The 26,648-nt window shown below is 50.1% G+C and overlaps 1 protein-coding gene across 4 annotated transcripts in view; it reads right to left on the reverse strand.

Moving 5' to 3' along the window:
• Positions 1-1,465: 1,465 nt before the first annotated feature.
• The window catches only part of P2RY2 (purinergic receptor P2Y2), a 37,303-nt gene continuing 12,120 nt past the window's right edge, over positions 1,466-26,648 (reverse strand). For 3 of the 4 annotated variants that reach the window (XM_084633264.1, XM_084633265.1, XM_084633266.1), the window contains 2 exons: positions 10,658-10,865; positions 1,466-5,030 (listed from right to left, as the gene is read on the reverse strand). In XM_084633264.1, the coding sequence (XP_084489390.1) occupies positions 3,959-5,030; positions 10,658-10,692 (1,107 nt within the window). In that variant the 5' untranslated portion in view covers positions 10,693-10,865 and the 3' untranslated portion in view covers positions 1,466-3,958. The remainder of the gene's footprint in view (positions 5,031-10,657; positions 10,866-26,648) is intronic. The other variant, XM_084633267.1, reaches the window with a different exon arrangement.

Consider the following 26,648-nt stretch of genomic DNA (forward strand, 5'->3'; position numbering starts at 1 on the left):
CTCTCCTGCTGGTAATAGCTTATCCAAAGTGACCACTCTCCTTACAATGTGTATGAAAATCAAGGTGGGCCATTTCCAGCACACATCCAGGTTTTCTCACCCCCTCCCCCCCAAAACACCCACACACAAACTCACTCTCCTGCTGGTAACCTATCCTGAAGGATGACCCAACACTCTCACAAATCTTGGGAGACAGGCCAGTCCTTGCCTACAGACAGCCCCCCAACCTTAAGCAAATACTCACCAACAACCACATACCACACAACAGAACCACTAACCCAGGAACCTATCCTTGCAACAAAGCCCGTTGCCAACTGTGCCCACATATCTATTCAGGGGACACCATCACAGGGCCTAATAACATCAGCCACACTATCAGAGGCTCGTTCACCTGCACATCCACCAATGTGATATATGCCATCATGTGCCAGCAATGCCCCTCTGCCATGTACATTGGTCAAACTGGACAGTCTCTACGTAAAAGAATAAATGGACACAAATCAGATGTCAAGAATTATAACATTCATAAACCAGTCGGAGAACACTTCAATCTCTCTGGTCACGCGATTACAGACATGAAGGTCGCTATCTTACAACAAAAAAACTTCAAATCCAGACTCCAGTGAGAAACTGCTGAATTGGAATTCATTTGCAAATTGGATACTATTAATTTAGGCTTAAATAGAGACTGGGAGTGGCTAAGTCATTATGCAAGGTAGCCTATTTCCCCTTGTTTTTTCCTACCCCACTCCCCCCGCCCCCGAGACGTTCTGGTTAAACTTGGATTTGTGCTGGAAATGGCCCACCTTGATTATCATACACATTGTAAGGAGAGTGGTCAGTTTGGATGAGCTATTACCAGCAGGCAAGTGAGTTTGTGTGTGTGTGGGGGAGGAGTGGGTCAGAAGACCTGGATTTGTGCTGGAAATGGCCCACCTTGATTATCGTGCACATTGGGGGGAGAGTGGTTGCTTTGGATGGGCTGTTACCAGCAGGAGAGTGAGTTTGTGTGTGTATGGGGGTGGGGGGGTGAGAAGACCTGGATTTGTGCTGGAAATGGCCCACCTTGATTATCATGCATATTGTAGGGAGAGTGGTCACTTTGGATAAGCTATTACCAGCAGGAGAGTGAGTTTGTGTGTGTGTGTTTTGGGGGGGGGGGTGAGAAAACCTGGATTTGTGCTGGAAATGGCCCACCTTGATTATCATACACATTGTAAAGAGAGTGGTCACTTTGGATGGGCTATTACCAGCAGGAGAGTGAGTTTGTGTGGGGGGGAGCGGAGGGTGAGAAAACCTGGATTTGTGCTGGAAATGGCCCAACTTGATTATCATACACATTGTAAGGAGAGTGATCACTTTAGATAAGCTATTACCAGCAGGAGAGTGGGGCGGGAGGAGGTATTGTTTCATGGTCTCTGTGTATATAATGTCTTCTGCAGTTTCCACGGTATGCATCCGATGAAGTGAGCTGTAGCTCACGAAAGCTCATGCTCAAATAAATTGGTTCGTCTCTAAGATGCCACAAGTCCTCCTGTTCTTTTTGTGTTCACATTGGCGTTGCACTCACTCATGTGTGGTGCTAAGACTTCTCGGGTCATATCCCACGGTTCTTTGCACTCCTGTAAGCCGAGCCACGCTATGAGTTCTTTCCCAGTGAATTGTGGCTGGCCTGGTCTGTCCTTACTGGGCACACTGAGGGAATTGTGGGAAGGCATTGGAGGACTGGTCACACTCAAGTGGGACTAGCCTGCATCCACACTTAAGTGGTCATGTTGGCAGCTGATGAGTTGCACTAACTCAAGCGTTAGCTCCTACGCCCTAATAGGCCAGCAAACTCGAGTTAAAAGCACCACCACACTGGAGCTAAGGGTTTGCGTGTGTAGGCAGGATTCGAGTTAGGGGCAACACTCACGTTATAACTTGGCAGTGAAGACAAGCCCACTGACTACAAAGTAGGGTTTAACATCATGTTACTTAACCTGAGTCCTCTCGGTCGTGTTCCCACACTGCCTAATTTTCTAGCGAGGACCATTGGCTTTAATAATGCCAGACTGATTTACACCAGCTGAGGATCTGGCCCATGGTTGAGTCAGGCTCAGTACTGAGTAAAAGTGGCAGAATCGGGCCCTTTCTCAATTAGCTGCAGCTCCTGGCAAATTGCTAAAAGTTGCAGCGTGCTGTTGCCTCCATGCTAGAACGTTTCCCAGCTGCTGTACATCTAGTTGCTTAGGCCACGTCTACACAAGCGAGCTCACAGTGGCACAGCTGTACCGATGCAGCTGCGCCGCTGTAAGGTCTCTCGTGTAGCCGCTCTGTGCCGACAAGACAGAGCGCTCCCGTCACACAATTAAACCACCCCCAATGAGCCGAAGCAGCGATGTCAGTGAGAGAAACTCTCCCGCTGACATGGGGCTGGGCACACTGCCACTTACGCCAGCGAAATTTATGTCGCTCAGGGGGTGTGGTTTTTTCACACCCCCAAGCGACATAAAATTTTGCCAACATAAATGGCAGTGTAGATGGAGCTTACACACCAGCCCCGGATTGCCTGGCCAGCTATATCATGAAAGGCCTTATCAGGATTCATCTCAGGAAAGATGAATCACTAGGGAAAGGATAAAAAGAAACCCCACCCAAAATTAAAGTCAGTATTGGGCAATTAGTAAAAGCTGCAGTTTGGAGGCCTTATGGCTTTCGAAAAGCCTTTAGAATTTGGGTGTGACAGGGTAGGGCAGCACTATCCCGTGCCTGGTGAACAAGCAGTGCTCTCTGGAGAAAAGCTATGAGAGCGAACACTCGGGAGACAGAAGAGGGCTATTGCCTTTGGGAAGGTCAGGCAACCCATAAAAGTGGGTAGAACCCCTTGCTGGGGAGTTTTTCTGTTTCCTTTCTGCCTATAATTTACTTACTTTCCTTTCTTGTGCTAAACATTCACCCAGGAGGAAAAGACTTTGCAGAGTTTAACTACTTTTCTGCTGAGTCATCCTCCCGGCTTGGAGTGAGGCGAAAAGTCTCACATCCCTAATATGAATGATAAAAACTTCCCCAATAGATGCACTGGATGAAAAATGGGGAAATGATTTTGTGAAAAACATCAAAGTCTTTTCCATTTCCCAGAGCTCCATTTTCGGAGATATTTTAAGTCAATATTCGGATTGAAATTTTTATCAAAATAATTATCGGCATTTTTCACGCACTGCTTTTCTTGCCGATTGCAATAATTTCTTGATAAAAACATCAACAGAAAATATGGCAGAAAATGTCGTGAAAGGCAGAACATTTCAATAATATCGACAGGTGGGTTCGGGTTTGGGGTTTTTTTTGAAAAAATTTGTTTTAGAAAAACCAGTATGAACTTTTAGCACGGCTATTATTCTTTTAGCATGCTTGTCACTTCTTTGGCCTGACCACCATGCAGCAGGTAGTCTTTTCTCACTCCTGGATAGACACCATTCCGTATCAGAGAGAGGAGCGGGTTCGGAGGAGGAGTATTTGGGTTTCAGAGCTGAACGAAGACATGCATATGGGATTACAATATATCATTGAAGCAGCACCTTAGTTCCACAAGGTCATTAAACTGGTGACATACACACAGGTGTATCTTGTTGAGCCATTCCTGCTCAAGCATCAACACCTGAAGCCTAGGGAATCAACCCAATGGGTGACAGCCATCACCTTGGCTGACCCACCACAGGTAGGACCTTCAGAGCAAAAAGCAAGAGCTGCTGCAGCTTTAGCTAACGAGTCATGCCTCTGTAGCTGGGGGCTGCAACAACTCAGATCCTCTGTAACTCAGTGCAGAGTGGGACCTGTAACAGACTCACCAGTGGGTTACACATGCATAATGGCCACATGCCAGACTCCTCTACACACGGTGGAGAAGTCCTTCCACCATGGAGACAGAATAGTCTGCAATGTGGTAGGACAGTGGACAGAAATGTAGCAGGCTTGGATTTCACATTTTGGCTATCATATCTAGGTTGTTGCTGGTTCCTGTGTTACTGGTGGGAGTTACCTTCAGGGCCGTTCGGTTTGGAGTTTTCACTGGCATTTTGTTGCCTGCGAACTTCACAAACCTTTGGCCTACTAAGAAGTACAAAATGGGATCCAGGCAGCTGTTGGTGCTAGCTAAGGGCCTGGTCACTTTGTAGGCTAAGTTAATGGCATTGAGGGTCCCGCAGCTAAGGTCCCAGCTCCGGAAGGAGTAGTACAAGGTGCGAGTGACATGGAAAGGAAGGAAGCAGATGATGAAGACCACCAGGACAACAATGATCATCTTGACTGACTTCTTTTTGGACTTAGACCTCCTGGAGGTCCCCCGGGTGGGCTGCAGCAGCTTCCGAGCCATCAGGTAGTAGCACACGATGATAGTCAGGAAAGGGATGCAGAACAGCAGCACCAGCATCACCGAGCTGTAGATGACGAACTGGCCGAAGAGCTCCTTGCTCGACGTGTCGTGGCAGGTGATAGTCTTGCACCTCACACTGGTGGTGACAAAGAAGAGCACCGGTGATTGGCACGTGATTATGACCAACCAGACGACCCCTGACACCCTCCGCGCGTAGCGGACACGGCCCCACTGCAGTGACTTCAGCGGGAAGCAGATGCCCAGGAAACGGTGGACACTGATGCAGAGCAGGAAGAGGATGCTGCAGTAGAGGTTGGTGTAGAACAGGAAACGGACTATTTTACACAAGCCCACACTGAAAGGCCAATTGTCCCCCTTGGCGTAGTAATACACCAGCAAGGGCAGGGAAACCACGTAGAGTGTGTCGGACACGGCCAGGTTGAACATGTACGTGGTGGAGGCGTTCCAGGTCTTGATCCTGAAGAGGAAGACGTAGAGGGCCAGCAGGTTGAGGCACAGCCCCACGACGCACACGATGCCGTAGGAGACGGGCAGCAGAATGTACTTGAACTCCTCGTCAAATTTGCACTTGTACGTGTTGTCTTCCACGCTGCAGTCCACAGTGGATGAGTTGGCGCTCGTGTTCCAGGAGCGCAGAACCATAAAGTTCTCCATTGCCCTAGAAAACAGGGAGTAAACCGTCAGCGAATGCAGGGGTGGCTCATTGAAATGGGAGAGTAAATATGTTTGGATGAGAACTCAAGCAAGACAGTGTATCACTGGGCAGAAGAGATGAGTCACATTGTAAGGATTGTTATGTGTGTGTGTGTGTGTGTCCCAGACTGCACGCCGGGGGGGATCCAGTCACACAGAGTGTTGGGGTTCTTAGGGACTGGCTTGTTTTGGCCTTGTTTTGAAATGGGATTAGCTTGATTTTTGGCTTATTGTGAAAGTCAGGGTGCTTATTTATCATGTGAAAGTTGGCAACTGTGCTGTGGGCATGGAAAGCAGAACCACACTGGATGGGTGGAAGGAAGGATGCAGCTTAGTTCCTTAAGTTTAGTTTCCAAAATTATATTTGGCATTTTTTGCAGATGTGATGCAACTTACATTGACTTAAGCTGTGTCCATTGTTATGGGTATAGCTGAATTAGTGGACTGATAGAGTCTGCAGGATACTAGTTTCAGAGTAACAGCCGTGTTAGTCTGTATTCGCAAAAAGAACAGGAGTACTTGTGGCTCAGCTGTAGCTCACAAAAGCTTATGCTCAAATAAATTGGTTAGTCTCTAAGGTGCCACAGGATACTAGTGACATACTTCATTGACAATAAACCTGACTGGGTGCCTTTGTCCCTTAACGGATCTTGTGGTCATTAGGCGGTTCGCTCAAGGTCTGCCGTGCCAGCTGTCTGCGCAGGGCTGGGGCAGCACACAGAAGGAACATACACACGGAGCCAAACATCTATCAACTTCTAACCACAGCAGCAATGTAGACAAGCCCCTTGTAGAAGCAGGTCACCAGAGAGCATAAGAAAAATCAGCATGTAAATCGCACACATGGGGAGTGCATGAGAATGACTGCATGCTAATACCTGCGTCATGGAAAATCTGCATCCTCTGAACCTCGAGGGCAGGGAAGGCACAAGGTGGGGCAGCTGGTTTCAATTTTGCTTTGCTTTCGGAGCAGGACTCAGGGGAGCCGTGGGGAGATATGTATGTAAGTGTTATGCAGTCATTTTCTCAAGAGCTAGCTGGAGCAAGCCTCCTCCTTTATGCTTTTCTTCTGGAAAGGGCTGACATAAGAGCTGTCGTCCCCACCTTCGCTCTGACCCCTTTGTGGTGTAGAGAGGCCCTAGATCCCTCGTTCTGCTCAGGGCGGGAACCCCTTGGCATGACAAGCCCTGCCATAAGGGGTGTGCTGAGGATACAGCTGGGGCTGCAGCAGGCTGCACTGCAGAGTTTCCTGGCAGCACTGCATCCCATACAGAAGCCCTGGAAGGCTGTCATAACTTAGACAGGCCACTGGGGCTGTCTAAATCACAGTGGGGGCTACTAAAGTCTCTGGAGCAGCCCAGGATTGGGATGGTGTGAAGGTGGCTTAAAACTACCTTAGTCACTCCACTCCTGGCCCTAAGTTCCATGCTGCGTCTCGCAGGGCCTAGCCCTCGAGCTCCACTTCCAGAAGCCCAGGCAGACTCAGCCAAAGCTGAGTGCTCGTGCAGCTGGCAGAAGCGCTTGAGTCTTGTCTCCAGCCAACCGGAGGGCTTTACCTCCCACCACAGACAGTCCATGCGCGAAAGATTCAGTCCAGAATCTCAGGAGAGATAATGAGACCCACCCCGAGTAGAGTACTGTAAACTAGAGGGGCATGAGAAAACGGGCCCAGCTTTCTGGAATGTGGATGCTGCCCAGACACCGCTGGTACACATCATATCTAACAGTAGGGTTGCCACCTTTCTAATTGCTGGTAACTGGACCCCCAAGGCCTCGCCCCTGCCCTGTCTCTTTCCCCAGGGCTCTGCCCTGTTGCTCATTCCCTCCCCCCCACACCCCAATTGCTCACTGAATCATCTCAAGGAGCCTGTCTGGTCAGGGGTTGGCACGGGTTAATGACCCAGCACCTTCCCCCACCCTGCAGTAACCCAACTTTTGGTTCCGATGCCATTTAGGGGTGCCAGGTCCCCGAAAACCAGGCACCTGGCAACCTTAAGTGGCACCTGGACTCAGAAGCCAAAAACCGGCCAGGTGGCAGCCTCATCGAACAGAGCTGCTCATACCACACAGCATCACTTCTGCTAGCCAGATCCAGAATGGTATTCTCATCTGACGCGTGGCTTGTCGGAAATAGCAGGTTACATTAATATCAGCAACCCGGTAAAATGAGGAAGGATCGTGTCTGCTCTGGACAGCTATCTTGTTCAGAGCCAAACCTCTCCTGAGCAAGGTGCCCCCAACTCCGTTACATATGCCATGTGCCAAAGGGCCCCACACCTCAGCGCCGATGGGTTCCACGCTGTTGTATCTCTTGCTCTTTACCCAAAAAATTTCAAGGCACCAAATAGTCAATGCTGGGTCCCCAATACAAAGAGGCCAGGTACAGCTGCTTTGTAATAACTGAGCCTGCACATTCACGCTAAATGTAAAAAGTATGTGAGAGTTCGTAAGATGTCACAATAACAGCTGTTGAAGGGAAAAGGGATAAAAGGGAGACAGATTCCATTAGTCTAAATAAAATGCCCCGCTGATATGATTCAAGGACTCTGTTGGTGTTGGACTTAATCAACAAGAAAATGTGGGTCCGGAATTTAATGAACCAAAATGGGTGTGTTGGATATGAGGCCTCCGCAAGGGACAAAATAATGAGGGGATGGGCTATTCCACCCACCACTGCCTTCTGAGGTCCTTAAAGAAAGAGACTTTGGGGAGGTAATGGGAAAAACAGACAGAGGTATGGTTGCTCCCCCCAGCATTTTCTGGGACCCGGGCCTTCATGGTGCTCGTCCTGAGATGTCCTGACCAGACCAGGCCACAGAGAGGTACCAAGATGACATCACCACCCCTACCAGCTCCTCCTGCTTATTCCCAAACACCACCTGAGATGAAACAGGACCAGACGTCAACAACAACAGCAACTCCAGCTCATCTCAACTTCTATTTTACCCAACAGGACAGTTATTACCGTCTTACTGTTGGACAGTGACTGGGTTATGTTAACACCTTTGGCCCATTGGATTCCATGTCACTTAACACAACACTACATACAAACTGCTGCTCTGGCTGCAGAACACCGTGAGCACCACTAGAAGGCTCACATACTATTTAAAGGGATACTGTCCTATTCCTATACACTATGTACACCACTGTATACATGTTTCCAGTGTTAACATCCATACAAGGGTTGATTCCTGTATTGCATTCCTCATTGCTCCATAACACAGGTACCCAGAGATACAGCTTCAACATCGCTCCCAAGCTGGCCACGCCTGGTCATAAGTCTCTCCCTCCCCTCAGAGCTGAATGCGCTGCTTCCATAGCCCAGGGAAGATCAGAAGAAAATCAAATCCAATTCTTCCACAGAATAGTGCAGAGCACTCACTAGGCTGCCCTAAGGCCAGCCCAGTGGTAGGGCACTGAACTGGGTGCTGATGGATTAACCCATGGAGTGAATCTGGGCAAGCCACTGAACTGCTCTGAGCCCCAGTATCACTATTTTACAAGGGGGGCGGGAATAATACTTCTTTGTACAGCGCTTTGAGGCCTACACATGAAAAGTGCTCTACTCAGTGTGGATTTAGCACCATGGCTACTCAGTGTGGTTATTAACTGGTGTATTTGCATACTATTGCCCCCTGCTGGCTGGACTTGGACTCGCTTAAGAATCTATGGCTATGTCGCCATCTACTGGCAGACCTAAAACGAGGGTATAAGACTTACATCTAGCGGCTGCTAATGCAGTATCTCCATTAGCACAAGTAGTTTTCTGAGCTGAAGGTCCTGAGGTTTTTCCCCCCACGCCACATGAGGGCAGTTTAGCTGATGAGTGGAGAGTTACATACCCACATACTGTAAAATGAGCCCATACTGGACTTGCTCTTTGGCTTGGCCATTTAATTATGGAGAACACCACCGGCTCACAATGGTGTATTGTTATTTAGCGTCCTAATATACATTTCTTTTTGCAACATGAAGCTAGTTGGTTGCTAGGTCTGGAGAGACCTGCCCCCGTCCTTCCCCTTTGTTTGAGCAAATGCCCTAAATTCCTACAACAAAACCTGCTGTGTCTCTTTGGGCTCCCGGCTGCCTGACCCCCGCCCACATCCCACTTCAGCTGCCCCCACATCCTACTTCAGCTGCACTGAGTGATCGCATGGGAGCGACAGCCAAGCAATGCAAGGACACAAAAGAGAGCAGGTTGACCTTTCCCCAGAGGCAGAGCAAGGACTGGGAGTGGGATGGAAGAATGTCAGCCTGTGCGTATGACACATCCAAGCACTGACCAAGACCGGGGATAGGGCAGAGGGGAGGGACCAGAGGGAAACATGACATTCTCCCTTCCCATGATGGCAAATGTTGATCTCAGTTATGCCTCGTGGAAATCTACTGACTCCCAAAAGCAAATCCAGAGCAAATCCATTGTCTTCTTTCATGACCCTCCAAAGGGTCAGGATGGGCAGCTGTTCCTCTCACATCTGGCACTGGCCACTGCCGGTGACGGGATGCTGGACTAGATGGGTCACTGGTCTGAGCCTGTCTGGCAGCTCCTATGTTCCCTGTGTGCAGTCCCACAAGGCCCACTTCTGTCCTAGTCAATAGATAGGTCAGACATCTAGGGAAGACTGTGAGATGTTATTGACTTCACGGCCACAGAAACACTGATGACCCCCAGCCCTACATCTCCTGTCACGTGCTGACGGTGTTGACTCCGGAATCTGAATGGGACAAGCCCCTGGATGAAGAGCAGCTGGATACAATTCAACCCAGGCAAGAGGGAGAGAAGGAAATGCCATGAAGAGCTGGCTGAAGCCAAAGCCAGCCTCTGCCTCCGGGTGTCTGCTCTCCACTTGAAAAGGTGGAGCACAGCACCGGGGACCTGTTGGACGCCTCAGTGCTCCTTGATACCCACAGCGCAATGCTGCCTTGTGCCTGTGGCTGGCCGGGAGGCTGCACCCCTGGCTGCCGGCTGAAGTTCTAGCCACAGTGACCCACAGGCTCACTACCTCCCGCCCTGGTGATTGCGTCTGGACTGCTTGATGGGGAGGGAAGTGAGCACCATCAGGAAACGCCAACTTGTCCAGCATGCAGCAGCCGATGTTATGTGTAGGGCAGTATGTCAGGGGCACATCCCTCACATGCCTCCCACGCTCATCTGGCTACCTCTGCAGTTCCGGATCAGCTGCCAGGTCCCAGGGTTACTGCACCCGCAGTGGCCTGAGCCCTACCTCTTAGACTGCCTCTCCTTTTGCGAGCTATGGACATCAGGACCACTCTTGCTGGCAAAGCCCAGGGGGTAGCAGCTCTCAGAGACATTCCTGGCAGTAGGCTCTGGGCTTTGGGACACCATCCACCCAGAAATCGGAATGGGCCCAAGATCAAAACACCTCAAGAATGAAAGCAGCGATCCACCTCTTGGGACTTGACTTCAGGCAACTCCACTAGCCCATGCATAATAGACACATGTCTACTATACATGTATATAGGATACCTCCTCCAGCAACATGAATGGAGGGATGGAGTTTCTCAGCCCTGTTTTGATGTATAGAGTTCTGTGAGTGTATCCAGATATGGTGATGGAGGCAATATATTTACCTAGACAGGTAGGAGTTATTCTGTATCGACACCATTGCACCTGAGATCAGGATCTGTCGACTGTCTCCTGACTTCAGATCTGCTGGCGTGTAGCAGACTACTTCTCCACAGGCATCTGCCTGGCTCTCTGCAGCAGCCCACAGACACAGCTGCAATTGTCGTGCTGAAGCACTTGAGTAGTTAGCCTAATGTTCTCCAGAGGAAGGTCCTGAAATTAACCAGAAACAAAATCTTCATTACTAGTAGGAGGTGAACGTCGGGGCAAGTACTATTCCGTCTGCCCTGGAGGGCGCACGGTGGAAATGATTCAGTGTGTGGGAGACAAATAGCTATGTGTTTTCAAGCGAAAACATCCTGCTTGCAGTCTGTCTCCTGGATGCTGCTTTGCAAGCAGTTCTGAGCACATATTGCAGTACACACACACAGAGGCATTAGAACGGACTAGTGGCTGACAAAGTCTGTCATGTAAGTTCTGTTTTTTCCATAGAACAAAAAAGGGACCATGTTGCTTCTCAGGCCAGCTCTTCAACAGGGAAGTGAAAGGATTGGAGCGCAGCCAAATTTATGTTCATCATGGTCTCAGGAAAGCAAGGATTACAAAATGGGCTTCACGTTTCTCTGCAATAATTTCAAAGGGTCAGTATGGAGGAGTTTAGGCCCCAGGTTTAGGTTCTGTTTAAATAAAAAAAGTCCCAAACCCCAGTGTGACTAGCACTGACGTGAGCTGTTTGGAAATGTCGAAGGAGGCGGGCCTTTCATGAGTTTAAACTTTGGACCCCCAAACACAGTAGCCTTGAGCTGATGCAGATAACCAGAAAGTGAAATTGACTAGACACAATGGGCCAAATGCTGCTCCTGGCAACACAAATGCAGCTCCTACTGGTTCTGGTGGAAATTATACCCGTAACCAAGAGCAGAATGTAGCCCTGAGAGTGCAACTAACTTCACTGTCCAAGCTACAGGCAATGCAGAATGTGAACTAGATCAGTGCTCTGTTGTAACCAGTCAATTTGATGTCTTAAAATTACTTCACCTAAGGACATTTTCAAATATAGTAAATAATATAATCCCTAAAGTAACAATACTTCCTTTCTCCCACTGCCGTGTGTATTGAGATTGTGACCAATTCTCATTTACACTACTATGACTGTAAAGGGATCTTAAAGTAGTAACTTTACACCCATTCACACCCACCTGAGGGCCCCTATCCGCTCCCAGAGCAGTGCTAAGGAGCCTTGATATAAATGAGAATGAGGCCGTTAAGCTCTTTAGGGCAGGGACTGTCTCTTACCACCTGTCTACAGTAATAAAGCCTCTATCTTTGGCTGAAAGTTTGAGGTTCTCCTGCAATAACAGTAGATTACGTGAGAGACCTAACTCCCTCGTGAGACATCTAGATAAGCCTGGCCTAATTCTTCAGGGAGCTGAGCACCCACAATTCCTAGTGAAGTCACTGGGGGCTGCAGGTGCTCAGCCGCCACTGGCTTTTATTTGGGCATCTACATACATATGTAGATGCCTAACTCTAGAGACGCTCATTGGAATACTTTCAGCCACAGTTTTATTAGTAACACAAAGATTAGAGGGTTTTTTAATTGTTCTTTTCAGCGGGTTTCTGGTCCAGCTAGCTTCTAGGATCTAATGTGGTCTGTGACTAGGACCCTGGATTGGAAGCCAAGAGAACTGATCCCAGTCTAAGGAGATCTAAGGAGATCCCTGGGTCAGCTACTAACCCCTTTGGGATGGAGCAGAGAGGCCCCACATTGGCAATGAGAGGGTTAAGGAGGCTGACCGGTTCCTCACTGGCACTGAAAGTGTTAGGCCTGTGGACCCAGTTGGCCTCACCCTGCTTCCTCTGCAAGGGGAGATAAAAGGAGAGGGCCTCACTTGGGTGAGTTCTGACCAGGAAGGAGGTTGGAGCTCTGCTTCTCTGAGGGCGGGGAAGAAGGGGAGGCTGGTTGCAGCCCTGAGCCGGAGCTTGCTGGTCAGCCAGATCCCTCCTCCTGGAAGGGTGGCCCAGATAATGGGAAGGGAACTGGCAGAAGTGCAGACTGTTTTGGAAACCAGCCCTGACTAGATGGGCAGGGCACCACGGAAGGGGTGTGGGATGGCCCTGGCTTTGAGCTGGGTTTCTTTTTGTTCCTGATTACCATTGAACTTCAGCACCCAAAAGGGGGTAGGACTGAAGGTACCACGACCCTGGCCTCGGAGTGACTGACCCTGACGACCCTGGCCTCGGGGTGATGAAAACAGATCAACGGAGACCTGCAACAGAGCAAGCTGTGTCCTCAAGGGCAGCGAGGGGGCACTGGCCTGGCAACCTCACCCCTGTGTGATCCTGAGCGCGTCACTTCATCTGTCTGTGTCTCTTGCTCCCCTTCCTAGGTGGAATGTTAGCTCTTCAGAGCAGAGACTGTCTCTCTGGGTTTGTACAGCATCACAGGGCCAAGAGGTGTTACCTATCAGCTCTGTGTTCTTGGGGAACCAGAGTGCAGTTCCCAGCTTGTCTGACTCACGAAAGACCTTCCCCCCAACCCCTAGTCTCTGCTTGAATCAAAACTGATCAGAAGAAAGACTTACAAAAAGCAATGAAAAAGCAGTGGGAGACACATCTGAACCTCTGCGGACAAGGGTGACAGGATTGAGGCAACTCCCCTAGCCTCATTTGCATCGAAGATGGGACAAGGAGGCAACTCCATTAGCATACAGAATGGAGAACAGAGATTCCAAGGCAAGAACCACACGGAACTCTGGGACCAGAAAAGCAGGGAAGCACTGCATGATGGGGGATCTCTGCTCCAGATGTTAATGAACCCACGCCTGCACACACCCAGCTCAGTAGTTATCAGACCAATTCTAGTAATAAATCCTTGATTGGTATCCAAAATAGTGTAGCTCCCGAATTGTATTGTGAGCTCCCTCCAAGGAACACTGCCCAAAGCCAGGAATGATCAGCTCCCATGGTCTAGCCTGAACAAAACAACTTTGGTATACTCCCTTGAGCCATCAGCTTACACATAAACAAATCTAGTGTTCTCCCTTGAACCATTGTTGTTTCTCTACAAAAACCCCAAACCAAGCTCAAGTAAATGTTCTCATGCCTGGATCCAAAATCTGCATCAGTTCCATGGGGACTTCATCTTCTCCTGACTGTCATGCATGATCTGCCTGTCTCCAGCACTCTGGACCCTCAGCTACCACCACCACCACCTGGGGACCCCAATTGATTCAAGCTTCACGGAGTGGTGAGAATCCAGCGCTATCTCTCTCTCTCCCTCTAGGTATAGCCTTCTGACCCTGACTTGCGTGATCAGTTATAGTTTTCTAAACTTGACTTTTATAATCAAATTTAAGTTAGCTTTACTATTACGGGGGGAGGGATAGCTCAGTGCTTGGAGCATTAGCCTGCTAAACCCAGGGTTGTGAGTTCAATCCTTGAGGGGGCCATTTAGGGATCTGGGGCAAAAATAAGGGATGGTACTTGATCCTGCTGTGAAGGCAGGGGACTGGACTCAATGACCTTTCCAGGTCCCTCCCAGCTCTATGAGATGGGTATATCTCCATATTAAATAAAAAATTATAAGTGGTTTGTTTGTTTGGGTCCCCTATGGTTATTACCTGGCAATAAATAACTTTCATGATTAAGCTGGTTGCTTCTCTCCCCCTCGTGGGTGTTTTTTGGTTTCCTCATTCGCTCTGCAGCAACACTCCTCGCACCTCAGCTAAAGATCCCTGCAGTGCCCAAAAATCCTGTGGGGTTTGCTCATCAAGTGGGTTACGACCAGAACAATTGTAAAGTGAAAGTGGGGATAGGGACGTGCTGAACCAGGGGCATATGAGGATGGCAGATTGAAAGTGCTGCTCGACCCAGTCTGCTCAGACGGGCTCTATTCCGGTGCGCTACCCAAGGCATATGAGGGTGACAGCTTGGAGGTGCTGTTTGACCTAGCCTGTCGAGTCCAGGGACATATAAGGGGTCAGCTTGGGAGTGCTGATTAACCTGGTCCTCTCAGAGGCGCTCTGTTAATGTGTGTGTGTGTGTGTGTTCGTCTGGTTCTGGGGCTGGAAGAACCCAGCCTTGGGGAATCTAGGTCCTGCAGGATAGCTCCACTGGAAGGGACTTGCAGCAGGGAGAAGTAGAGCTCCATATGAACACACAAGTGACACAAGCAGTATGTTGACAGAATTACAGAACCCCCCCCCTTCCCAGAAGAGTAACCCTAATAAATGAGCATACCCCAAAGTAATGGGCAACGCTGGTAACAGAGGTTTGCCTGTGGACCCAATTGCCTGTGACCCAGGGATCTGGAGCTAGTCCTCAAAGAATCAATCCTGAAGCACTTACACGAGAGGAAAGTGATCAGGAACAGTCAGCATGGACTCACCAAGGGAAGGTCATGCCTGACTAATCTAATCGCCTTCTATGATGAGATTACTGGTTCTGTGGATGAAGGGAAAGCAGTGGATGTATTGTTTCTTGACTTTAGCAAAGCTTTTGACATGGTCTCCCACACTATTCTTGTCAGCAAGTTAAAGAAGTATGGGCTGGATGAATGCACTATAAGGTGGGTAGAAAGTTGGCTAGATTGTCGGGCTCAACGGGTAGTGATCAATGGCTCCATGTCTAGTTGGCAGCCGGTGTCAAGTGGAGTGCCTCAGGGGTCGGTCCTGGGGCCGGTTTTGTTCAATATCTTCATAAATGATCTGGAGGATGGTGTGAATTGCACTCTCAGCAAATTTGCGGATGATACTAAACTGGGAGGAGTGGTAGATACGCTGGAGGGCAGGGATAGGATACAGAGGGACCTAGACAAATTGGAGGATTGGGCCAAAAGAAATCTGATGAGGTTCAATAAGGATAAGTGCAGGGTCCTGCACTTAGGACGGAAAAACCCAATGACAGCTACAGACTAGGGACCGAATGGCTAGGCAGCAGTTCTGCGGAAAAGGACCTAGGGGTGACAGTGGACGAGAAGCTGGATATGCGTCAGCAATGTGCCCTCATTGCCAAGAAGGCCAATGGCATTTTGGGATGTATAAGTAGGGGCATAGCGAGCAGATAGAGGGACGTGATCGTCCCCCTCTATTCGACATTGGTGAGGCCTCATCTGGAGTACTGTGTCCAGTTTTGGGCCCCACACTACAAGAAGGATGTGGATAAATTGGAGAGAGTCCAGCAAAGGGCAACAAAAATGATTAGGGGACTGGAACACATGACTTATGAGGAGAGGCTGAGGGAACTGGGATTGTTTAGCCTGCAGAAGAGAAGAATGAGGGGGGATTTGATAGCTGCTTTCAACTACCTGAGAGATGGTTCCAGAGAGGATGGTTCTACACTATTCTCAGTGGTAGAAGAGGACAGGACAAGGAGTAATGGTCACAAGTTGCAGTCGGGGAGGTTTAGGTTGGATATTAGGAAAAACTTTTTCACTAGGAGGGTGGTGAAACACTGGAATGCGTTACCTAGGGAGGTGGTAGGATCTCCTTCCTTAGAAGTTTTTAAGGTCAGGCTTGACAAAGCCCTGGCTGGGATGATTTAATTGGGGATTGGTCCTGCCTTGAGCAGGGGGTTGGACTAGATGACCTCCTGAGGTCCCTTCCAACCCTGATATTCTATGATTCTATGATCTTTCTGCAACTGTAATAATAATAAATTCTCAGTTAGTCTGTCACTAGACCTGTGTCACGGAGAGCAGAGTCTGGCCTGGTAACTGCCAATGCTATTCCTGCGATCTTCGAATGTAAGGCTAAAAACATCCACAACCCATGTTCAGTTGATAGCAGCTCCACTAATGTCTCCCAGTAAAACACGGACTCAGATAACACAGTGTCGTCTCTGCTTTAATTTGCAAAACTTTGGTGCCATATGAGGAACTATCTGAGCCCTGGGAACAAAGCATGTTTTCTTCCTCCTCCGAGACCACAGTTAAAACCCACAGTAGCCAAAATAAAATAAGCAGAAAGCTCTGACATTACAGAGCCTTGTCCGGACAGGAGAAACAAGAGTTGGGGGGTATGCAGTGATGAGCTGCCAAAATCTTAACAACGGGTTCCCTCCTCACCCCACAAGGGGGTCGTAGCCCACCCCCGCCCCCTGGGGACTCCTGCCCCATCCAACCCCCTGCATTCCTTGACGCCCCCCCTACCCATCCATCCCCCTCCCCTGTCCCCTGACTGCCCCCAGAACCGGGCAGGAGGGTCTCATGGGCCACCGTAGTGGGTGCCCACCCTGCCCTGCCCCTAAGAGCCAGAGGGACCTGCCGGGGGGCGAGGTGGGGAGTCCCGGTGGGGCTCACCTGGGGCGGCTCCCAGGCAGATCCCTCTGGCTCCTAGGGGCAGGGTAGCGTAGCTGGGGGGAGCAGCCGCTCCCCCCACTGATCACATCAAAAGTGGTGCCTTAGGCGCCGACTCCCTGGGTGATCCGCAGCTCTGCGCCCGGCCCCAGCTCACCTCCGCTCCGCCCCCACCCCTGAACGCACCGCCCCGCTCTGCTTCTCCACGCCCCTCTCCCCCCCGCCCCGGCTTCCAGTGAATCAGCTGTTCGGCAGGAAGCCGGGGAGGGCTGAGAAGCAGGCGGCAGCTTCCCGCTCAGGCCAAGGGTGGCGGAGATGAGCTGGGGCGGGGAGCGGTTCCCCTGCACCCCCCCCCCGGGTTACCTGCTGCGGTGCGGGCGGCCCTCCTCACCCCGCCCCCCCAGCTCACCTCCACCCCCCTGGGCCTGAGCGGGAAGCTGCAGCCTGCCCCTCAGCCTGCCCCAGCTTCCCGCGCAAACAGCTGATTCACGGGAAGCCTGGGGTGGAGGGCGGAGAAGCAGAGCGGGGCGGCGCGTTCAGGGGAGGAGGCGGAGCAGAGGTGAGCCGGGGGTGGGGAGGGGAGCTGCCAATGGGTGCTCTGCACCCACCAAATTTTCCCCTTGGGTGCTCCAGGGCTGGAGCACCCATGGAGTCAGCGCCTAAGGCACCACTTTTGGCTGCTTAAGTTTAGAAGCCCTTTTAGAACCGGCTGTCCCTCGCAGAACAACCAGTTCTAAAAGGGCTTCTAAATTTAACAACCGGTTCTAGCGAACCAATGCTTACCGGCTCCAGTTCACCACTGGGGGTATGTTAATTTGGGTTATGCTGCTCATTTAGGGACCTGAGCATGCTCCAGTAGTTTCTGCTCCTTAGACAAATACAGAGGAGCATCCTCAGAGCAAATGCCACCATATCAATCCTCAGCTCACGCTCATCTCTACTGCAAGAGGCTGAGATGTGGATTGGACTACAGAGCCTGCCTTACCTTACCCTCACAGCTGCCGGTTCTCTGAATCTGCCTACTACAGAGAGCTGGGCCCAGGCTGCAAAGTTAGGCTCCAGATCCCAACTTTCCCAAAGTTCAGGCTGTTTTGATCTGGCCACTCTTGACTGCTGCGGCCACCACCACGTCTCCCTCAGGCAGTACTGCTCCTTGGACAGAACTCTCAGCCATGTCACCTTCTCCTTCTGTTTCAAGTCCTGTGGTTCCTTCTTTTCTGGACTCCTCAAGTCCTTCCCTGAAAATTTCAATGAGCCCTTCCCCTGCAATCTCCTCCTCTTGTGTCCCTTTGACACGGACCTCGCCTCAAGCCACCCAATCCAAAATAATTCTTGTCTGTTGCTTCAAGTCCCCATCCAACCTCCAGCCCCCTCTCTGGGTCACACCTTCATCATAGATTCATAGGTATTAGATTCATAGATATTTAGGTCAGACGAGACCATTATGATCATCTAGTCTGACCTCCTGCACAATGCAGGCCACAGAATTTCACGCACCACTCCTACAAAAAAAAAAAAACAAACCTCACACCTATATCTGTGCTATTGAAGTCCTCAAATCGTAGTTTAAAGACTTCAAGGAGCAGAGAATCCTCCAGCAAGTGACCCATGCCCCATGCTACAGAGGAAGGCAAAAAACCTCCAGGGCCTCTTCCAATCTGCCCTGGAGGAAAATTCCTTCCCTACCCCAAATATGGCAATCAGCTAAACCCTGAGCATATGGGCAAGATTCATCAGCCAGATACTACAGAAAATTCTTTCCTGGGTAACTTGGATCTCACCCCATCTAATAGCCCATCACAGGCCATTGGGCCTATTTACCATGAATATTTAATTACCAAAACCATGTTATCCCATCATACCATCTCCTCCATAAACTTATCGAATTTAATCTTAAAGCCAGATAGATCTTTTGCCCCACTGCTTCCCTTGGAAGGCTATTCCAAAACCACTCCTCTGATGGTTAAAAACCTTTGTCTAATTTCTAGTCTAAATTTCTTAGTGGCCAGTTTATATCCATTTGTTCTTGTGTCCATATTGGTACTGAGCTTAAATAATTCCTCTCCCTCTCTGGTATTTATCCCTCTGATATATTTATAGAGAGCAATCATATCTCCCCTCAACTTTCTTTTAGTTAGGCTAAACAAGCCAAGCTCTCTGAGTCTCCTTTCATAAGACAAGTTTTCCATTCCTCGGATCATCCTAGTAGCCCTTCTCTGTACCTGTTCCAGTTTGAATTCATCCTTCTTAAACATGGGAGACCAGAACTGCACCCAGTATTCCAGGTGAGGTCTCTCCAGTGCCTTGTATAACGGTACTAAAACCTCCTTACCCCTACTGGAAATACCTCTCCTGATGCATCCCAAGACCGCATTAGCTTTTTTCACAGCCATATCACATTGGCGGCTCATAGTCATCCTATGATCAACCAATACTCCAAGGTCCTTTTCCTCCTCCGTTACTTCTAATTGATGCGTCCCTAGGTTATAACTAAAATTCTTGTTATTAATCCCTAAATGCATGACCTTACACTTCTCACTATTAAATTTCATCCTATTACTATTAGTCCAGTTTACAAGGTCATCCAGATCCTCCTGTAGGAGGATATCCCTGTCCTTCTCTAAATTGGCAATACCTCCCAGCTTTGTATCATCCACAAACTTTATTAGCACACTCCCACTTTTTGTGCCAAGGTCAACAATAAAAAATTAAATAAGATTGGTCCCAAAACCGATCCTTGAGGAACTCCACTGGTAACCTCCCTCCAGCCTGACAGTTCACTTTTCAGTAGGACCCGTTGTAGTCTCCCTTTTAACCAATTCCTTATCCACCTTTCAATTTTCCTATTGATCCCCACCTTATCCAATTTAACTAATAATTCCCTATGTGGCACGGTATCAAATGCCTTACTAAAATCTAGGTAAATTAGATCCACTGTGTTTCCTTTGTCTAAAAAATCTGTTACTTTCTCAAAGAAGGAGATCAGGCTGGTTTGGCACGATCTACCTTTTGTAAAACCATGTTGTATTTTGTCCCATTTACCATTGACTTCAATGTCCTTAACTACCTTCTCCTTCAAAATTTTTTCCAAGACCTTGCATACTACAGATGTCAAACTAACAGGCCTATAATTACCCAGATCACATTTTTTCCCTTTCTTAAAAATAGGAACTATGTTAGCAATTCTCCAATCATACGGTACAACCCCGGAGTTTACAGATTCATCCTATTCATACTTCTTCTCCTTCTGCTTGATCATACACCCCCCCGCCTGTGTCTCTAACCTGCTCTCCTTGTGATTTCCCCCCACTCTCTGCTCCGCCAAGGGCACTAACCTCAATGCTCCTTTTGTCTAACATCTCTGTGCCTTCCTCCATGCAATGGCCACCCAAAATCTGCTTCTCTGCACTCCACCCCTGCCCCATTCAATTTACTCCTCGGCATAGTCCCCTACCAAAAAGAGGCATATAAAACCTCCATACCATCCAGACATATGTCTGCCTCACCTGATGACTGCAGAGCCTCATCAGTAGCCCGTGTCCCTTCCCAGCCATCTCCTTCCCCGAGGTATGTTCCCTCTTGGCAAGTCCAGCACTTCGATTCTGAGCTATTCAGGGCAAGCACCTGTCTCTCATGTGTCTCCTGTGAAGTATCTAGCATACGTGTGAATACTTTATAATAATAATTGTCTGAATTGTTCAATGACTCACTTTCTCCCATGTACCCGGAAGGAGCACCTCATTGCCTTTGTCATGGGGAAACCTTCATTTTCTTCCTGTCCATTTCAGAAACCCCCCTCATCTCCAGGAATCTCCATGGACTTATCAACCTCCCCCACTCCCCATGTGATCTCATCTCCATGACCCTCCATGGACATATTCACCCACCACAAACCCCACTATTTATGTGACCTCCTGGGGCCAGTTTCTTACACTCATTGTCCCTTTTCTTTCTGACCCCACCGGGCCCCTCCACAGGTGAGAGGGTGGGGCAGTAGCTCAATGTCTGCAGTGGCTTCATTAACAGGAACAGCCTCCCTACCTCTGGCTATTTTCAGGTCCCTTCTCATCTCTCTTATGCTAGGGTGCCTAACTGTCTTCTCCAATAGACCAATCAGATCCTACTCGGAGAGCCTTGCAATTTTCCCAGCTGCTCCGTCTTTCTCCCCAACAATTGGCTATCGCCATTGCTCTGCACCTCTATAGATGCTTGCAGGGCCCAACGCAGTTCACTTGCATTTGCATGCACAGAACCATCAGCTGGGGTGAGTCACCGAGAGACACGTTCCTCTGACAGAGGCAAAGGAATAAGTGGCACTGTGGAGCTGACCCGCCAGCCCTTTCCACTCCCTGCTCTGTGGGTGGGGGGAACTACCACTCCCCTCTGGCTCCGTACAATACAAACAAACCCAGCAGACTCTAATGAGAGGGGTGAGACAAGTCTCTGGCAGCAGCTGGCTTGTGGGCTGCTTTTGAGCAAGAGTGCCCCCAAGGCCAAGCAGCGGTGCGGGGCGGGGGGAGCCCGTGCACCATTGGTGCTGAGCTTAATGTGTGCTGGACGCAGCTTCGCTAGTCCCTCCCCCCCCTCTGCAAACAGCCCCCTTTGTTTCGTTGGGACTAACGGCATAGCGAGATGCTACTCAGCGTGAGCAAAGGTGTCGGACCCTGGCCCTGGGCCTGAAGCTCATTGAAGTCGATGGATATTTTTCCACTGACTTCAGTGGCCAGAGTGCATGAAACACCCCACTCCCAGAACTGGACAGAGGCCTTTGTCGGTCCAGTGATCTCACAGGCATGGGGGAGGAGGAGAGAGGAATCTGGCTCTTTCTTTGTTGCTCTCCCGCTCAGTTCCCCCTCCCCCCCACTGCCTGCCAAAGCCCTGCCCTCTTATTCCCTAGTATGCGCTGGATTGCACTTGCCCACGGAGCAAATCTTGCCCCCTGCACATGGGGAGCCTGGAGGTGGTGGAACAGGTACAGTTCTGCTGAGGGGAGGGAGGGGGCAATATCTGGGCAGTGCATTCTGCACCCCATGCAGCCCAGCTCTGCAGGGGCTCCCCGCACAGTGTGGGGGTTCAGGCAATCAGGATGTGGGATGAGCCAGTGGAGCTCAGCCCCGTCATGGAGCAGGGGTCTGAAATTAGAACATGCAGGAGCCCCTGGGTGATAGTCCTGTGCTCAGACCTCACCTCTGGCCAAGGAAGCGCCTTTGAAATAAGCCAGACCCGGCTGCTAAGGCTCCTCCCGTGCAAGCACCTGCAAAGCACCGGGCCTGGGTGGCATCCAGCACGTGGGAGGAGGGCGTTGCTCGTGGCTTTGCAGACTATTTAGTGGAAGCCGACCTGCTCTTGGAGACAAAGCATAGCAAACAAAGGAGAGCACTCTACCAAAGCGCCTATGCTCTGTGCTCCAACCCCCTTCCCCTGCCCTTCCCCACCCTGCCACCTGCAGAAAGGCCACTGGTAGTTTTAGATGAGACCCCCCCGCCCCCCGGGCATATCATGGCAAATTACTGTATTTTAAAATGCTGTGCTCAGAGCTGGTTGGCTACGGTATTCTTTGTTCATGACCTGTTCTAAAATTGTGTACACGGTGGCTGCGTGCCCTTAAATATCCGCCATCCCCACCCCCAGAGGTGGCTGCATTTCAACAGCTCACGTAAGTTTGGGGCAATCAATTTCACCGCTCTGTGCCTCAGTTTACCCTTCTCAGGGGAATGTGGCAAGGACAATCGGCATTTGGAAGATTCTCTGATTGGATATTTATATTACCATAGCACCCAAAGATCCCAATCAGCAGGGGGGCACCAATATGCCCGACGCTGTGCAAAACCAGAGGTAGACGTGTTCATAGAATCATAGAATATCAGGTTGGAAGGGATCTCAGAAGGTATCTAGTCCAACCCCCTGCTCAAAGCAGGACCAATCCTCAACTAAATCCCTGCCTCAAGGAGCAAACGCTTGGAAGAAAGATGCTACATCAGTGCCACCCGTTACAATTCATAGTCTGTAGTAATAACGAATAATAAAAGAAGTGCTTTGCGCTATAAGAAGGGATCATATGTTTATAATTTATTCGCATATGTAGAAATGCTATAACGAGACGAAGTATGGCCCAGTCAGTAGAGCACCAGCTGGAGACCTGGGCTCAATTCCTTGCTCTGCCACAGACTTTCTGTGTAACCTTGGGCAAATCACCTGTCCTCTCTACCTCATTTCCCCAGCAGTAAAATGGGAGCTGCCCCACCTCACAGGAGTGCTGTGAGAATCGATACATTAGTGACTGGGAAGGGCTGGACACTACAGTAGCAGACAGAGGGTGCTCATCCAGACATTTTAGGCACTTTTCTAACGCATCCTAGAAGTGACAATTTAAAATAACCCACCACAAATGCCCCTCACCTGGGGGCAATTCCACACCACTACAGTCACAATCCCAGCCCCACTTCCACATGCCTAGGGACAAGGCTGAGTTTGGAATGTGTCCAGAAGGTGACCAGATTGGGGCTGTTTCGGAACAAGGGTGAAAATTATTCCTGGAGCAGTGACTGCCCTAGGTGCAGCAGCCCTGGTTTTTACTGGCGGGGCTCTGGCTCAAATGCCCTGGAGGAGCTCAGGTTGTGCCAAGTCGTTGGCCACGTCTACACTACCACGTGACGGGAGCGCTCTCTCCTGTCGGCACAGAGCGGCTACATGAGACATCTTACAGAGGTGCAGCTGCAAGCTGTGCCACTGTGAGCTCTCTACCGGAGACGTAGCCGTAGTGAACATGACCTTTTCAGCGCGACTGTAGGGAAAGGAACAAGGAAACAAACACAAGCATTTCCGAGCGACTCATCAAATGGCGATGTTAATCTAATGGGCTGCGCGTGGGTGTGCTGGTGGGCTGTGGTTTTGAACACAGCCGGCCACTCGAGAAAAGGCTTCAGTCAGGTTTGGAAAGGCACCGCGCCACACGCATCACGCTGGGCTTTGCTTAGCGCTCGAGCCTTGTTCTGTGAGTCTGGCCCAGTGTTTCTCAAGGCCTTACGTAGGGTCGTGGCTCATGTGAGTTTAAAAGTGTTTGCCGGTCTCCTCCATGAAGAAGGCGGCGTGAGGAGTCACGGGAGAAAGATGGAGCATGAAACCCCAGATCGCTGCCTCTGCCTCCCCAGGCAGAGGGGGCAAAACTCAAAGGGGAAACATCAAGCCCTGCCCCTGCGGCCGTCAGCAGGAGCTGTTGCATGGACTCCATGGAGCAAGCTCAGGCCCTAACAAGCCCCACTAACTCCTGCTCTCTCCTGGTGCAGTGTAGAAAACTCCTGAGGGGAGGTTCCAAGGGCAGAAGCAACTGGGGAGGCCCCTGGTAGCACAGCAGAGACACAGGGTCTCCACCTGGAGGAATCCCCAGGTTGTGGGGGGCTGGACCCACTGATTGGCCGACAAAGGGCAAACCCCATCCCACCCTCACGCTGGGGAAGCCCCATGAGAGGAGCATGAGTTTCCTTTCACTTGTGCAAGATGGTCTCACAGAGGAGACTGGGTCACCACAGAGCTCTGCACAGTGGGTGAGGTTGCCAGGTGTCTGGTTTTCAACGGGAACGCCTGATTGAAAAGGAACCCCGGCGGCCCAGTCAGCACTGCTGACTGGGCCGCTAAAAGTCCGGTCAGCGGTACAGTGGGGCTAAGGCAAGCTCCCTGCCTGCCCTGGCTCCGCGCGGCTCCCGGAAGCAGCCAGCAGGTCCAGCTCCTAGGCACAGGGGTGCCCATGGGGGCTCCGCATGCTGCCCCTGCCCTGAGAGCCAGCTCTGGAGCTCCCATTGGCTGGAAACTGTGGCCAATGGGAGCTACGGGGGTGGTGCTTGCAGGGGCAGGCAGCATGCAGAGCTCCCTGGCCCCTCCGCCTAGGAGCTGGACATGCCGGCTGCTTCCGGGATCCGTGTGGAGCCAGGGCAGGCAGGGAGCCTGCCTTAGCCCCACTGTGCCATGGACTGGGAGCCACCTGAGGTAAGAGCTGCCTGGCCAGAGCCTATATTCCAAACCCACTCCCGCACCCCAACCCCCTGCCCCAGGACAGAACCCCCTTCTGCACCCTAGTTCCCTCCCAGAGCCTGCACCCAACTCCCTGCTCCACCCCTGAGCCCTCTCCCACACCCAAACTCCCTCCCAGAGCCCACACCCCGCACCCGTTCCTGCACCCCAACTCCTTGACCCTGCCTGGTGAAAGTGAGTGAGAGTGGGGGAGAGAGCGATGGAGAGAGAGGAGATGGAGTGAGTGGGAGCAGGGCGTTGGAGAAGGGGTGGATCAGGGGCAGGGCATCGGGCGGGGAAGGCGGCAGGGAAAGGGCATTTGGTTTTGTGTAATTAGCAAGTTGGCAACCCTAGCAGTGGAATGTCCAGCAGGATATTGGCCCTGCACTGGGGGCTCAGCGTGGCTGTCTGTGGCCTCTGGTGGTCCCCACATTAGTGTTGTTGGTGTATCTAGAGCACACCCATTGCTGGGCACTCAGGGGTGACACAGGAGGCCCCTCCCAAATTTCATACTGAAGGTCTGTTGGAGCCCAAGATGGAGCTCTTAACAGCAGCACACTCTGAGTGTGAAATGTGATGATTTCTGGGCTGCTCCCAGCTTCCGCCCTTGGGGGCAGGGAGTTTGTTTATAAACACAGGCAGGGTAATTAAGATAACAAAAGGCTTGTCATTAAATTAAATTAAGGATAGTTAGATGTTCCTGAAAGCATTGCCAGGTGCTCCAGGTAAAATATAGGAAACAAAGGGTAGGAATAAATGGTCAGTTTTCAGACTGGAGAGAGGTAAATAGTGGTGTCCCCCGGGGTCTGTACTGGGCCCAGTCCTATTCAACATAAAGGGTCTGGAAAAAGAGGAAAACAGTGAGGTGGCAAAATTTGCAGATGGTACAAAACTTCTCAAGATAGTTAAGTCTAAAGCTGACTGCGAAGAGCTACAAAAGAATCTCACAAAACTGGGTGACTGGGCAACAAAATGGCAGATGAAATTCAATGTTGATAAATGCAGAGTAATACACATGGCATAATATAATCCCAACTATACATACAAAATGATGGGGTCTAAATTAGCTGTTACCTCTCAAGAGAGAGATCTTGGAGTCACTGTGGAGAGTTCTCTGAAAACATCCACTCAATGTGCAGTGGCCGTCAAAAAAGCGAACAGAATGTTGGGCATCATGAGGAAAGAAATAGATAATAAGACAGAAAATATCATATCGCCTCTATATAAATCCATGGTAGGCCCACAGCTTGAATACTGCCTGCAGATGTGGTCACCCCATCTCAAAAAAGATATATTGGAATTGGAAAAGGTTCTGGAAAGGGCAACAAAAATTATTAGGGGTATGGAACGGCTTCCATATGAGGAGAGATTAATAAGACTGGGACTTTTCAGCTTGGAAAAGAGATGACTAAGGGGGGATATACTAGGGGGTCTATAAAATCATGACTGGAGTGAAAAAATTGAATAAGGAAGTTTCAGAGTAACAGCCGTGTTGTTACTCTGAATAAGGAATAAGGAAGTGTTATTTACTCCTTCACGTAACACAAGAACTAGGGCTCACCCAATGAAATTAATAAGCAATAGATTTACAACAAACAAAAGAAAGTATTTCTTCACAGTCAACGTGTGGAACTCATTGCCAGGGGATGCTGTGAAGGCCAAAACTATAACAGGGTTCAAAAAAGAACTAG

Source organism: Lepidochelys olivacea (assembly GCF_965140295.1).
Source record: "Lepidochelys olivacea isolate rLepOli2 genome assembly, chromosome: 1".
Lineage (NCBI taxonomy): Eukaryota > Metazoa > Chordata > Testudines > Cheloniidae > Lepidochelys > Lepidochelys olivacea.